At 34.3% G+C, this 10,319-nt stretch overlaps 2 protein-coding genes and 1 long non-coding RNA gene across 5 annotated transcripts; 1 reads left to right on the top strand and 2 right to left on the bottom strand.

The window, feature by feature from the left end:
• Positions 1 to 630: 630 nt before the first annotated feature.
• LOC143179395 (uncharacterized) lies at positions 631 to 1,144 on the bottom strand. The gene is made up of 2 exons (XR_013001961.1): positions 810 to 1,144; positions 631 to 698 (listed from the first exon to the last, which is right to left on the bottom strand). It is a non-coding gene; the product is annotated as an uncharacterized LOC143179395 (long non-coding RNA).
• Positions 1,145 to 3,963: 2,819 nt separating this feature from the next.
• Positions 3,964 to 4,994, top strand: Snrpg (small nuclear ribonucleoprotein G). The gene is made up of 4 exons (XM_076378056.1): positions 3,964 to 4,145; positions 4,257 to 4,279; positions 4,551 to 4,675; positions 4,754 to 4,994. Exons 1-4 carry the CDS (start codon positions 4,114 to 4,116, stop codon positions 4,802 to 4,804), a joined length of 231 nt encoding a protein of 76 aa, XP_076234171.1. The 5' UTR covers positions 3,964 to 4,113; the 3' UTR covers positions 4,805 to 4,994.
• Positions 4,995 to 6,655: 1,661 nt separating this feature from the next.
• Positions 6,656 to 9,585, bottom strand: LOC143179102 (uncharacterized). 3 transcript variants are annotated; one of them, XM_076378139.1, is made up of 3 exons: positions 9,471 to 9,585; positions 8,918 to 9,046; positions 6,656 to 8,857 (listed from the first exon to the last, which is right to left on the bottom strand). In XM_076378139.1, the coding sequence occupies exons 1-3, from the start codon at positions 9,489 to 9,491 to the stop codon at positions 6,881 to 6,883; spliced, it is 2,127 nt and encodes a 708-aa protein (XP_076234254.1). In that variant the 5' UTR covers positions 9,492 to 9,585; the 3' UTR covers positions 6,656 to 6,880. The 3 variants fall into 3 exon arrangements, with proteins under 3 accessions (XP_076234254.1, XP_076234256.1, XP_076234255.1); XM_076378141.1 differs by lacking the exon at positions 9,471 to 9,585 and adding an exon at positions 9,371 to 9,424; XM_076378140.1 differs by lacking the exon at positions 9,471 to 9,585 and adding an exon at positions 9,112 to 9,188.
• Between the last annotated feature and the right edge of the window lie 734 nt (positions 9,586 to 10,319).

Here is a 10,319-nt window from a genome sequence, read left to right as displayed (position 1 = left end):
GCACCGAGATATATTGTTTCGTTTTCTGGAAAATTGTGATTTCTCAGGTACAATGGTATACAGTTTAGCGTTTGCAGTCCAGGACCATGTGTGGATGCTTATGTGGGCGGATGACTCCCGAGAATTCGATCGAACGAAGGAGAAAGAATGAGTGTGAGTGAGATCGAGTCGAACTCGGGTCGATAGGATGTACAAACAAATCTGTGGCTGCAAGGCAAAATGCAAATACATTCTTCTATCTTCAAAATATTCACGCTTAAAGTTTTGAATCTTAATTTAGTACAGTGGACTTGTATCTTATACCTCACTTTTTAAGGAAAAAGTCCTTTAATTGAATTTGCTTCTGCTAGTATCATAAATTACATCTCACAGATCTCATAAACTCAATCAGGATATAAACTCAAGTTTTCGAATATGTGACTCATAACTACAGAAATATGCTTGGATAACGAAACACTTTTTTAAAGTATTTTATCTGCTTAGAGCTCTATAAACTCGAAATTCGCTCCGAGACCCCATTTTTAAGAATTAGTGAAGATATCGTCGGACGTTGAAGTAGGCAAAATTCCGAACACTAAAGGGGGCATTACCGTACATGTGTAACTGTTACAGCAGATGAGGGAGATACGTACCTAGGTCGGTATTATATACGTTGCAAATCCAAGGGACCTCGAAGAGAGACAAGTTCCTTAAGGCCTCTAAGGACATAAAAATAGACAAATTTGAATTTTAGAATAATCATAGCATATTTATTAATGCTTCAAGTAGATTCTGAAAATACAAAAGCCCTTGAGGTACAAGAGTCCTACCAGTAATTCCACTTGCACCTGTTCCAAGTAACCCAGATCAACCTCGAGGCCATCCCTAGCAGACAGGCGGGGGTGTATTGGTACCACGGGCTAGGATCTATATACGTGAGAGCAGCACCCCGCGTCCTCGCCCCTCGGCACCTCCGTCACCTCGTTTTCCGCACTCCTGCAGGTATATATGTATATTCTCGGCGTATACTTGCATGCACGTTCAACTTGGCGACGTGTATATGTGGCAGCGAACGTTGCTGGTACTGTGACGAACGTTTGCTATACAAAGCTAAAAGCGAAAAAGTAAGAGAAGAAGAGAGAGAGGGATGATAAGTCGCATACATAAAACGTTAAAAAGAAAATAGAAAAAAAATTATGAGGAAAGGGAAGATTATATATATTCCTTTGTGTTCTGGCAGCTCTTTCATCCACTCATCGCGCACGGTATCGACGAGCCGTAATTTGAAATTTGTCGGGGTCCTTCTCCCGCCCTTCGCGACGGCGGGGCTCGCCCTTTTAACCTACAAAGAGAGGAGGCCACGGGTGGTGGCGGCTGCCGGAGCACGCCACAAACCCCTTCTGGGCAATTTTTCGCTTCCATCCGCAGAGCCAGACACGATCGTCGACGTTGATCCCCTCTCTCCCTCAATTGCCCCCACCCTTCGATCACCCTCTGTAAATTCCACGAGACCAGACTTGATTCGATCCTTCCGCTCGAATTCCAGGATTTATTTGTCTACTGCGACACTGGCTGCGATGGAAACGGAGGAGGGCCCTTCTTATCGATCGCTTAACAGATCCTTCTCTCCGCGAGAGATGGACACTACGGGATCGCGTACGCTAGGTTTTTAATCGTAGAGATACACGGCCCTTCTGTGCGCCAGGGAAATACATACTCGGCCAGCAGAGTGGATGGCCGACCCTCGAACGGGTCAGTGAATACTAATCTCACGACCCGCCTCCCTGTTCCCGCTTAACCGCAGTCTGCTTCTCCTGGCTATCCAGGAACCGGTCCAAAAATTCATCCCTGCGAAAGGCATCACGGAAATTACTGTGTCCACATCGTCTTCGATGCCTTCTATATCCTAGCCTACCGCAATCTTGCTGCTTATACTTGTTACATGCGCGGAATCCTGAGATTCTGCGACGGTGATCGTTTGTGGAGGACTATTCCTTAGCTTGGCGAGTACCTACCACTGAAATCATAGAGACATTAAATTTTTTTAGGTGGAGCAGAGGGAGGGAGAATTGATTAATGATGAATGAATTGATAGCCTCAGGATATATACCTACCTAAGAGCTTTCTGCAGTAGCTGCTGTCGAGTATTCCTAAATTGTGTGTCAATTTATGGTTTTACACGGTAGGTGCTCTCCGCGAGCGCTCTCAAGATTGTGTGTATATTAGTTTTGGCTCACGAGAGGAAGTTGGGATAGTTGTACTCTCGGGTGAACTCTGATGATAGTCTCTGGAGAAAGTTTATAAGAAAATGAAATATAGTGTCTATTTCGTCAGTGAACACTCGGTTTTCATGTCAGAATGAATACTCACGATCGATAAATGGATGGATTTTGAAATAAATCAACGTTGTCATAGGATATTATCTTGTGAATGTCTTTTGAGACGTAATTTTTTATTTGTAACTTCAGACGTCTTTTACAGACGACTTTACTGGATATCTGTAAGACATTTTTAAGACGTCTCTATGCCATATGAATAAATATAGCAATAACGATGAAGTAGGTACGTGTTTTCTACATCGGATGGAAAACTATATCTACATCTAATTGTTTACGCGATCGAGTCGGTACAACTTCATCGTGTTTCAATTAATATTCCTATTAATGGTAATGCCTGGTGCCGTGAATGGAACGCGACGGGAACTCCATCCCAGCAAATTCGCAGTGAAGTTATTTCACTCGGCAGGGTCTCCGCGGAATTGAATCCCATTCTTTGAAAAGTTAGTTAACGGTGGGCGTCTGTGGCCGCCCTTTTCTTCTGTCGCGCCTATGTGTTATTCTGTTTCCGAAAGGTTTACCACGCTACATGTACAGCAACGTCGTTTAATGACATGCTTCATATACATGCATTTCGCGCCTCGTTCGAGGACCTCTGCCACGCGAGCTCTTTTGAGTATTATTTAATTACGCGCCACGTCTCTCTCCACTGGCGAATCTTGTTCTGCCACGAAGTCACGGTGAAAAGACGCCGTGGAACGACGCGACGCCACATTTTTTTGCCTCTTCAATAGGTACGCTCTGGGGAGTCAGGAAAATAACATGGAAAGCTAGGAAGCTGGAAAACTTCGCGACCCCAAGCGAAGTTTTCATTGGATGAGGTTTGCCTTTTTTGTTCATCTAGAACTGCTGTAGGTTTAGAAAAATATTTTGGATAATAACATGGGAAAATCTGACTTTTTAATGTTACAGTATCGAATCCATGGACTTTGCTTCACGATACTTTGGCAGGTCTCCTGCATTAGGTTCAAACTGAAGTCACGAATGGAACTTTGATTCCGTCTGTTTTCAGTCATCTTTACTTAACTTTTTCCGCAAACATTAAGAGTACAGTACTTACGTAAATAGATACGCAAACAGATAATTTCTAAGAAATTTAATTTTCATACGGTTCATGAACAATTCGCGAACTCTGATATATTTACATCTTTAAAATAAACTAAGTCGTTGATTACTTTCCTCACCTAAATTCCCAGTGTCATCTCCTTCTCAATGTTGCAAGCTCCCAAGAGCCAAGGGTTGATTACTTTCTCCACCTAAATCGTTTTTGTTAATATTTTCATGAAAAATATGAGCATTTCAATTTGCTTATATTTCAAATATTTCCGTTAAGGTCTAATTTTAATTCCTACCATTAGTAGTGCCGTAATCTTATTTTACACTGAATCGATAAAGCCAGGTATGATAGGAAAATAGTAAGGAAGCTCACGAGCTCCCCAAATATACGACAAAAAAATACATTGCTTGATAAGTCTGTCTTATACTCCGATAACGGTAAAGCTTTCTCAAGTTTGCAAGCATATAATGAAAAATACGTTGAACGATGCATGTGTCGAATATATCGTCAGTGCTTTCAACTTCGAGAGATCGATATTACAAAGCGTTTGGGAAGGAAGCGTCCTCTATGTCAACTAACTTCACTGGAATCTTTTGCGTGTATGTAGTTACGGTTATACCGGTTACACAAAGAAAACGTGTAAAATTTCAAAACCACAAAAATCTGTAACAATTATATTTTACAGTTGTTTTAAGGTCGTATTACAGAGTTTTTGTCTTCGAAGACAAAGAAGTTTTAACAATGAGTAAGGCACACCCTCCAGAACTTAAAAAGTAAGTGTACTTTGAGGTTTTGTTTATTGAGCATGATGTCAAAATAAATGTTTTAATTATTTAATTCATGGATGCTAAAAACCGTTAAAAGTTCTATTTGGTTTGTTTCAGGTATATGGACAAGAGATTGTCATGTAAGTAAAAAATACTTAGTGAAATTTCAAGATGGATTTCATATTTTAGAAAGAATATTTAATTAGTTGTAATGTAAACATAAGTGAATTGCTTTTTATTTGTTTTCCTAATTTTTAGTCCTCTATTTAGTTAAATATAAATTATATTAATACTTTATATTAGTTTTAGTAGTCTGTTATGAAACTATTTTGGGTTGAAGAATATTATGTTAATAAAGAACAGTTTTATAAATTGTTTATACTAACAAGAATGTACCTAAATTTTTTATAGTGAAATTAAATGGCGGTAGACATGTTGTTGGGATTTTACGTGGCTTTGATCCATTTATGAACATGGTTATAGATGAAAGCATTGAAGAATGCAAAGACGGAACTAAAAACAACATTGGGATGGTGGTAAGTTATGTTACATGAAACTTTTGTTTGAATGATACCAACAATAATAAATATACATGTCTTCGTTTAATGTTTTAGGTCATACGTGGGAACAGTGTTATAATGTTAGAAGCTCTAGATAGAATATGAAACAAAGCTGATGGACTGTACAGAAATATAACTTGTATTCTTAAGAAAATAATTAAACAACTTTTTATAAAATACAATAGCTCAATATTTAAATTTATTTAACCTTTGGGCATAAATTTTGTAATCATTTCTAAACTTAGAAATAAATTTTTATTTTGAATAAATGATTGTTCATTTAAATAATCATTTATTACAAAAACTATTTTTATAAACACTGACAAGCAATATACATAACATATTTCATTTAGTATGCATTGTTAATTTAAGTAATTTAAATATAATTTGCTCACACACTCATAGTTTGTAAATACACTTTTTTCATGGTTCAAATATCAATTTTTCAAATTGTTGAAAATTATAAAAACAACTTTTAAAAATGTATAAATAAATATAATTTATTGTTCGAGAATGATTTTTATGAAGAAAATAATATAACACAATATTTTGATCAACTATACAAACACTGAAATAATGTGTTATTGTCGAGTGAAAATAAAATAAATGTAAAATAATTTCGTTCACAATTATTCAAGTTTTCTTTTTGAAGTGATCATAAACATACTTCTAGAAGGAACATTAGAATTTAGAAGGCACGTAATATTCCACTTCTTTTTTCTCATCAAGGAACATTTCTGCATTGTATGAAAAGTACCTATTCTCTATGCTCTGTGACATTTCAAAATTTTTTTGATATTGTACAATAATGTTTTGCTAGTAGTCTTGAGTTCAAAAAAACATTCAGTAACAATACAGTACGAAGTTTCTTTCATATCATGAATCTATATCATACAAAGATACTATCTAAGTACCTAATTTATCCAATAGTAATTGTTACATATCATTTTGATATGAAAGTACAATTCGTGCATTTAACACTGTTTAAAGAGACTGAATATTTCTAGGAATAGGTATTGTGTATATGCAGTGTGTAATATAATGCTTTATATCTAGTAATACATTTTCATTGAAGAAAGTAAAATGAGAACTCAAAATACTCCAAAGATAATTGAATAGCGAAAAATATAGTGTCAATATTGTACATTTATTTTATGTAACGAAATTTTTTATGAACAATTATATGATGGTATATTAGACAAAGTTACATAATATTTCCAACAATATTAACACCTGTTTAATAATGATAAAACATATTACTTAAAATGTCTAGAGTTTCTGCTACATTTATATCTACACAAACGAATACTTTTGATTAAATAATCATTGCGTTAAAAGGTAAAAGGAACACAGTACAACTTATATACACCCATGTATAAAGAATGGCGTTTATCTCTCTTTCCATTCAAAATATGTACTTTTAAGATCAATAAGAAGTTTTCTGGCTCCAAAACTATCTATACACATTGTTTTTAATCTACATTTTTTGGCTGTGCGTTTCGAGATATGTGTGATCGCATTGTCATGTGCACAGTCGAAATAATGATATTCATATCTCAATAAATTTATTGATGTGTTTGAAAATTATGTTCGATATTTAAACGAAAATGGTAAATGTTTATGTTAAATGAAACAAATTATATAATGGAAAGATGGCCATATATCACAGTTTGGAAATTTTTAATAACATACAATTATTCTTAAATTTAATTCTTTATGTAACGTTTAAAAATCTGTTACTTGATTCAAAAATATGATTTTGTATGTAAATCTCGCGAAATACATTTTGTAGCATTTATAATGAGGAGTTTGAATATTTGTATCATGTATTTCAAAAATAAATTTGAATCATTCTTTTCTATTCACATTTTGCTATGAATCAATGGTATATTATAATAATTTATTTAAAATTAAGATTCACGACAGGAAATGTAAGATTGGAAAAATATTAACATATCTATGCAGTATAAATAGTTTAGCATAAAATTTGCTAACAAAAAATTAACATTTAATTAACCGTGATATTTAAATATTTGTTGTTAATATATTTAACTTACATAAGATTTATAACAAATATATTCTCAATCTCAATAGTTGTCTTGATTCAATTTTATTGAGTGGTTAAATTGGAATGCTTTATGCTCAGAAACACAATTCTGTTTTAAAATCCACTACAGCAATTCAATCAAAAATAGGCATACATCCATTCATTTTGTTGATATTATCTTCTTGTTTCAAGTCGCAATTATTTATTTTCATTTTTGTGTTATTCGAAGGTAATTTATTCGTTTCACTCGAACTATCGTTATTCTCTGTAACGTCTTTTATGTCTTTCATTTTCGAACTTTCACTTTCTTTATGTATCAATGATATATGCCTATCTAATTCTTCTATGGAAATTTCTTTATGACATAGACTGCATTCGGTTACTCCGTGACATTTTTCTCTATGATGCTTCAAGTCCTCAAAAGACGCGCAGTCCATATTACAATCTCCACATTTACAAGACTTTTCAGAAGGCTGCTGATCTTGTGTGTCAGATGGAACATTTTCATCCTTATGCTTACTTGCCATGTGTCTTTTCATATCATATCTATTACTAAAAGATTGTGTGCATATTTTACAAGAAAATTGTTTTTCACCTGTGTGCTTAGCAACGTGAATCTTAAAATACCAATCCGTGCTAAAACGTTTAAGACAATAGTCACACTTGAAGTCTTTCCTTTTCAGCTTACGTTTCTTTCTTAGCAGTGTTTTTCGTTTTTTCTGTACCACGGGTTTAGTGTTATTATTTTGCACTACTCCAGAATTTTGTGGAATACTGACCTTTGGCACAGGGACTGGCTGCTGAACAGGTTGTGGATTTGCTATAGTTATTGGTGTTGTTACCGTGTTATCCGCCATGATACAAAACTTTGGTATACCCTGTGTTTGATGCAACAACGATGGTTGTGTTATTAAATTAGTTATAGGCACAACACGTATAGGCGTTAGCAATGGTTTTGGTTGAATAGGTGTTGTCATAAACTGTGACTGTGAGAATAATATATCGTTTATCGTTATTGATTGTGAATTATGTTGCGTTGCAAATGTAAGATATTGATTTTGAGGTAAAGGAACAGCATTAGATGTTGTTATAAGTGGTCTATTCAAAGCATCAGGTAGGGCTACTTGAACTGGAGTAGTTATATTATTTTCATTAGAACATGGTGTTTTACCAATGACTATACTTTGTTGTGGTAACACAATCGGTATATTAGGTAAAATATTCCTAAAAACGTTATTTACATTGGTAATTTGTGAAGTTGGTTGTGGAACTAGCTTAGGTTGAGTTGGTTGAGTAGTAGCAGTCACTGTATTTATAGTGATAGCTGGTTGTTGAATAGGAACTGATTTTGGAATAATAATGAGTTCTTCATTATTTTTTAATGCTTCCATTGCAAGATTGTTCCCCCTAATAGGATCTAGGTAATCATTCTTTTTTGCCTTAAAGGCCTCCATTATTTGAATTTCTCTCTCACGCATTCGTTCCTTTAGTATTTGAGCACTATCCACTTCATTGTGCCTATATTCATTCTTCCTGGTGCAGTTTTTATGATAAATACGAGACCTTGGTGTCTTCAACGTAACACCACAAATGTCGCAAACTGATGATCGATTACATCTATTTAATTTTATCACAGCTCTGCGACAACGATCATGATCAATGCTCAATGCATCACACTTTTCATTTGTGCAATGTTTTGCAACAGGTGCATTTATCTCATCTTCTTCTATGCTAATAGCTAACATAGGTGAAGCTCTATCACGATCTACGTATTGTTGTACAGCCACATCACATACAATGTTTTCACAAGGTTCATAGTGACCACATGGCTTCTTCTCTCTTTTAATAGGCACTAGTGCAATTTCTGATTTACCATCTTTCTTTGAAGGTAACAGATTCTCATCCTCATTATTATCTTCTATCTCCATCTTTAAAAAAACCTCAGTCATTTCTGGCTGCTTTAATTCATTTGGAGTAATACTTGAAATACTTGTCTTGTTTGTTACATTATTATTACTTAGAACAGAAGCTTCAGGTGGTTTCCAAGTAACAGTTTTGATAACAATATTTGGTTGATTAAACAATCGTTTCACTGGATCCGAATTTAACACCTACAAATAAAATAGAAATATAATATATTCTACAGTATTATAATATTACATTAAACTCACATCGGATAAAACACTTGATGCTGTAAAATCGGTGGGACACATAGTAGATGTATTCAAAGGTCTACATACAGGTTTTGGTAAAGGGGCATGAGCCATTTTCACCATACAAAAATAGGAAATTAGAATATCCTGCAAATCACAAGAATGTTTCTCATCATACAATTATTTTATAGTATTATGCAACATAAACATACATCCTACTTGAACGCAATGTTACAAGCAGATTACTGAACAGTATTTTCTTTCTATAACTTCATTGATGAAATATTATTCTACTACCTTCTATGATAGTTGAAATTATTTTTAGGTTATCGGTTCTTTGACAAATCACAACTACGTAAGCAAGTATACAGTATTCAAGTAATTTGGTAAGATTCATCAACGAAATTCTCGCAGATCTTTTGTGATACTGTTACTAGTAAAGATCAATAAACACGTTAACTCAACACTCACGCGTCTTATAAATTCACGATCGTCTTGTATTCAAACTTTTGTCGAGACGCATAGCTTATACACAGCACTTCAATTTTTTTCGACACAGTCTAACTCTTACTTTTATAAGAACGTTACACATGAAATAAGTGTAACAAGTAACATCGGTTGATAATAACAAACTCAAGCGTTCCCAAGACAATGCTGTTTATAATACTACAATACGGAAACGTATCGGTAAATTCATTCTTCGTAGACGTTGCTCAACGAATCTTATTGGAAGGGAACGCCATCAGGGGAAGGTTTCTCCCACTTTTACTACTCTTCGATTTAGTTTTTGACATCTAAATATTATTTTTAACGTAAGTTTTTATTTTCATCGTGCGATAGAAAATTAGTCGTTGTTTAATTTACGTACTCTTATCTCTCTAATGATAAATAATTTATGATAATTTTTGTAATATTACCGTCAAACTCTTTTCTTAAGTTTTGGCGGTGAATTAATTTTTTCGACGCCATATTGACTACACTGTTCACAGCTGATTCACCCAGCCAGTCCAGTTTTTGTGCCTATGATCGTACAATTATCTTAAAAATGAGATAAAAAAATGAAGTAATAAACACAGGTTTTAATTAACGACGTGTATTTCAGTGATACAGAACGTTTCCTTCTAATGATACTTATGTAAAAAATGTAACGTAAAAACTACTCGAATATGGTCTGTTATATTTGAAGGATATTTTGAGTTTCAATAAACGTGGAAATTGTATTATATTAACAAAATATAATAATTGATCAAGATAACTTAAACAAATGCTACGTGATACGTAACTGTAGTTTTTATTTATGACTGATGGCACAAACTAAATTATCATTGTTGAATTTCACATTGATAACTACTTTTGTTTGTAGCCTCTGAGAAGATATATGTGCAATTGCTTCTCCGTATAGCTTGAAAATTAGTTGCAG

The sequence above is a fragment of the Calliopsis andreniformis genome, chromosome 5 (assembly GCF_051401765.1).
Source record: "Calliopsis andreniformis isolate RMS-2024a chromosome 5, iyCalAndr_principal, whole genome shotgun sequence".
NCBI classification, from domain to species: domain Eukaryota; kingdom Metazoa; phylum Arthropoda; class Insecta; order Hymenoptera; family Andrenidae; genus Calliopsis; species Calliopsis andreniformis.
This window is presented reverse-complemented; position numbering and strand designations above follow the sequence as displayed.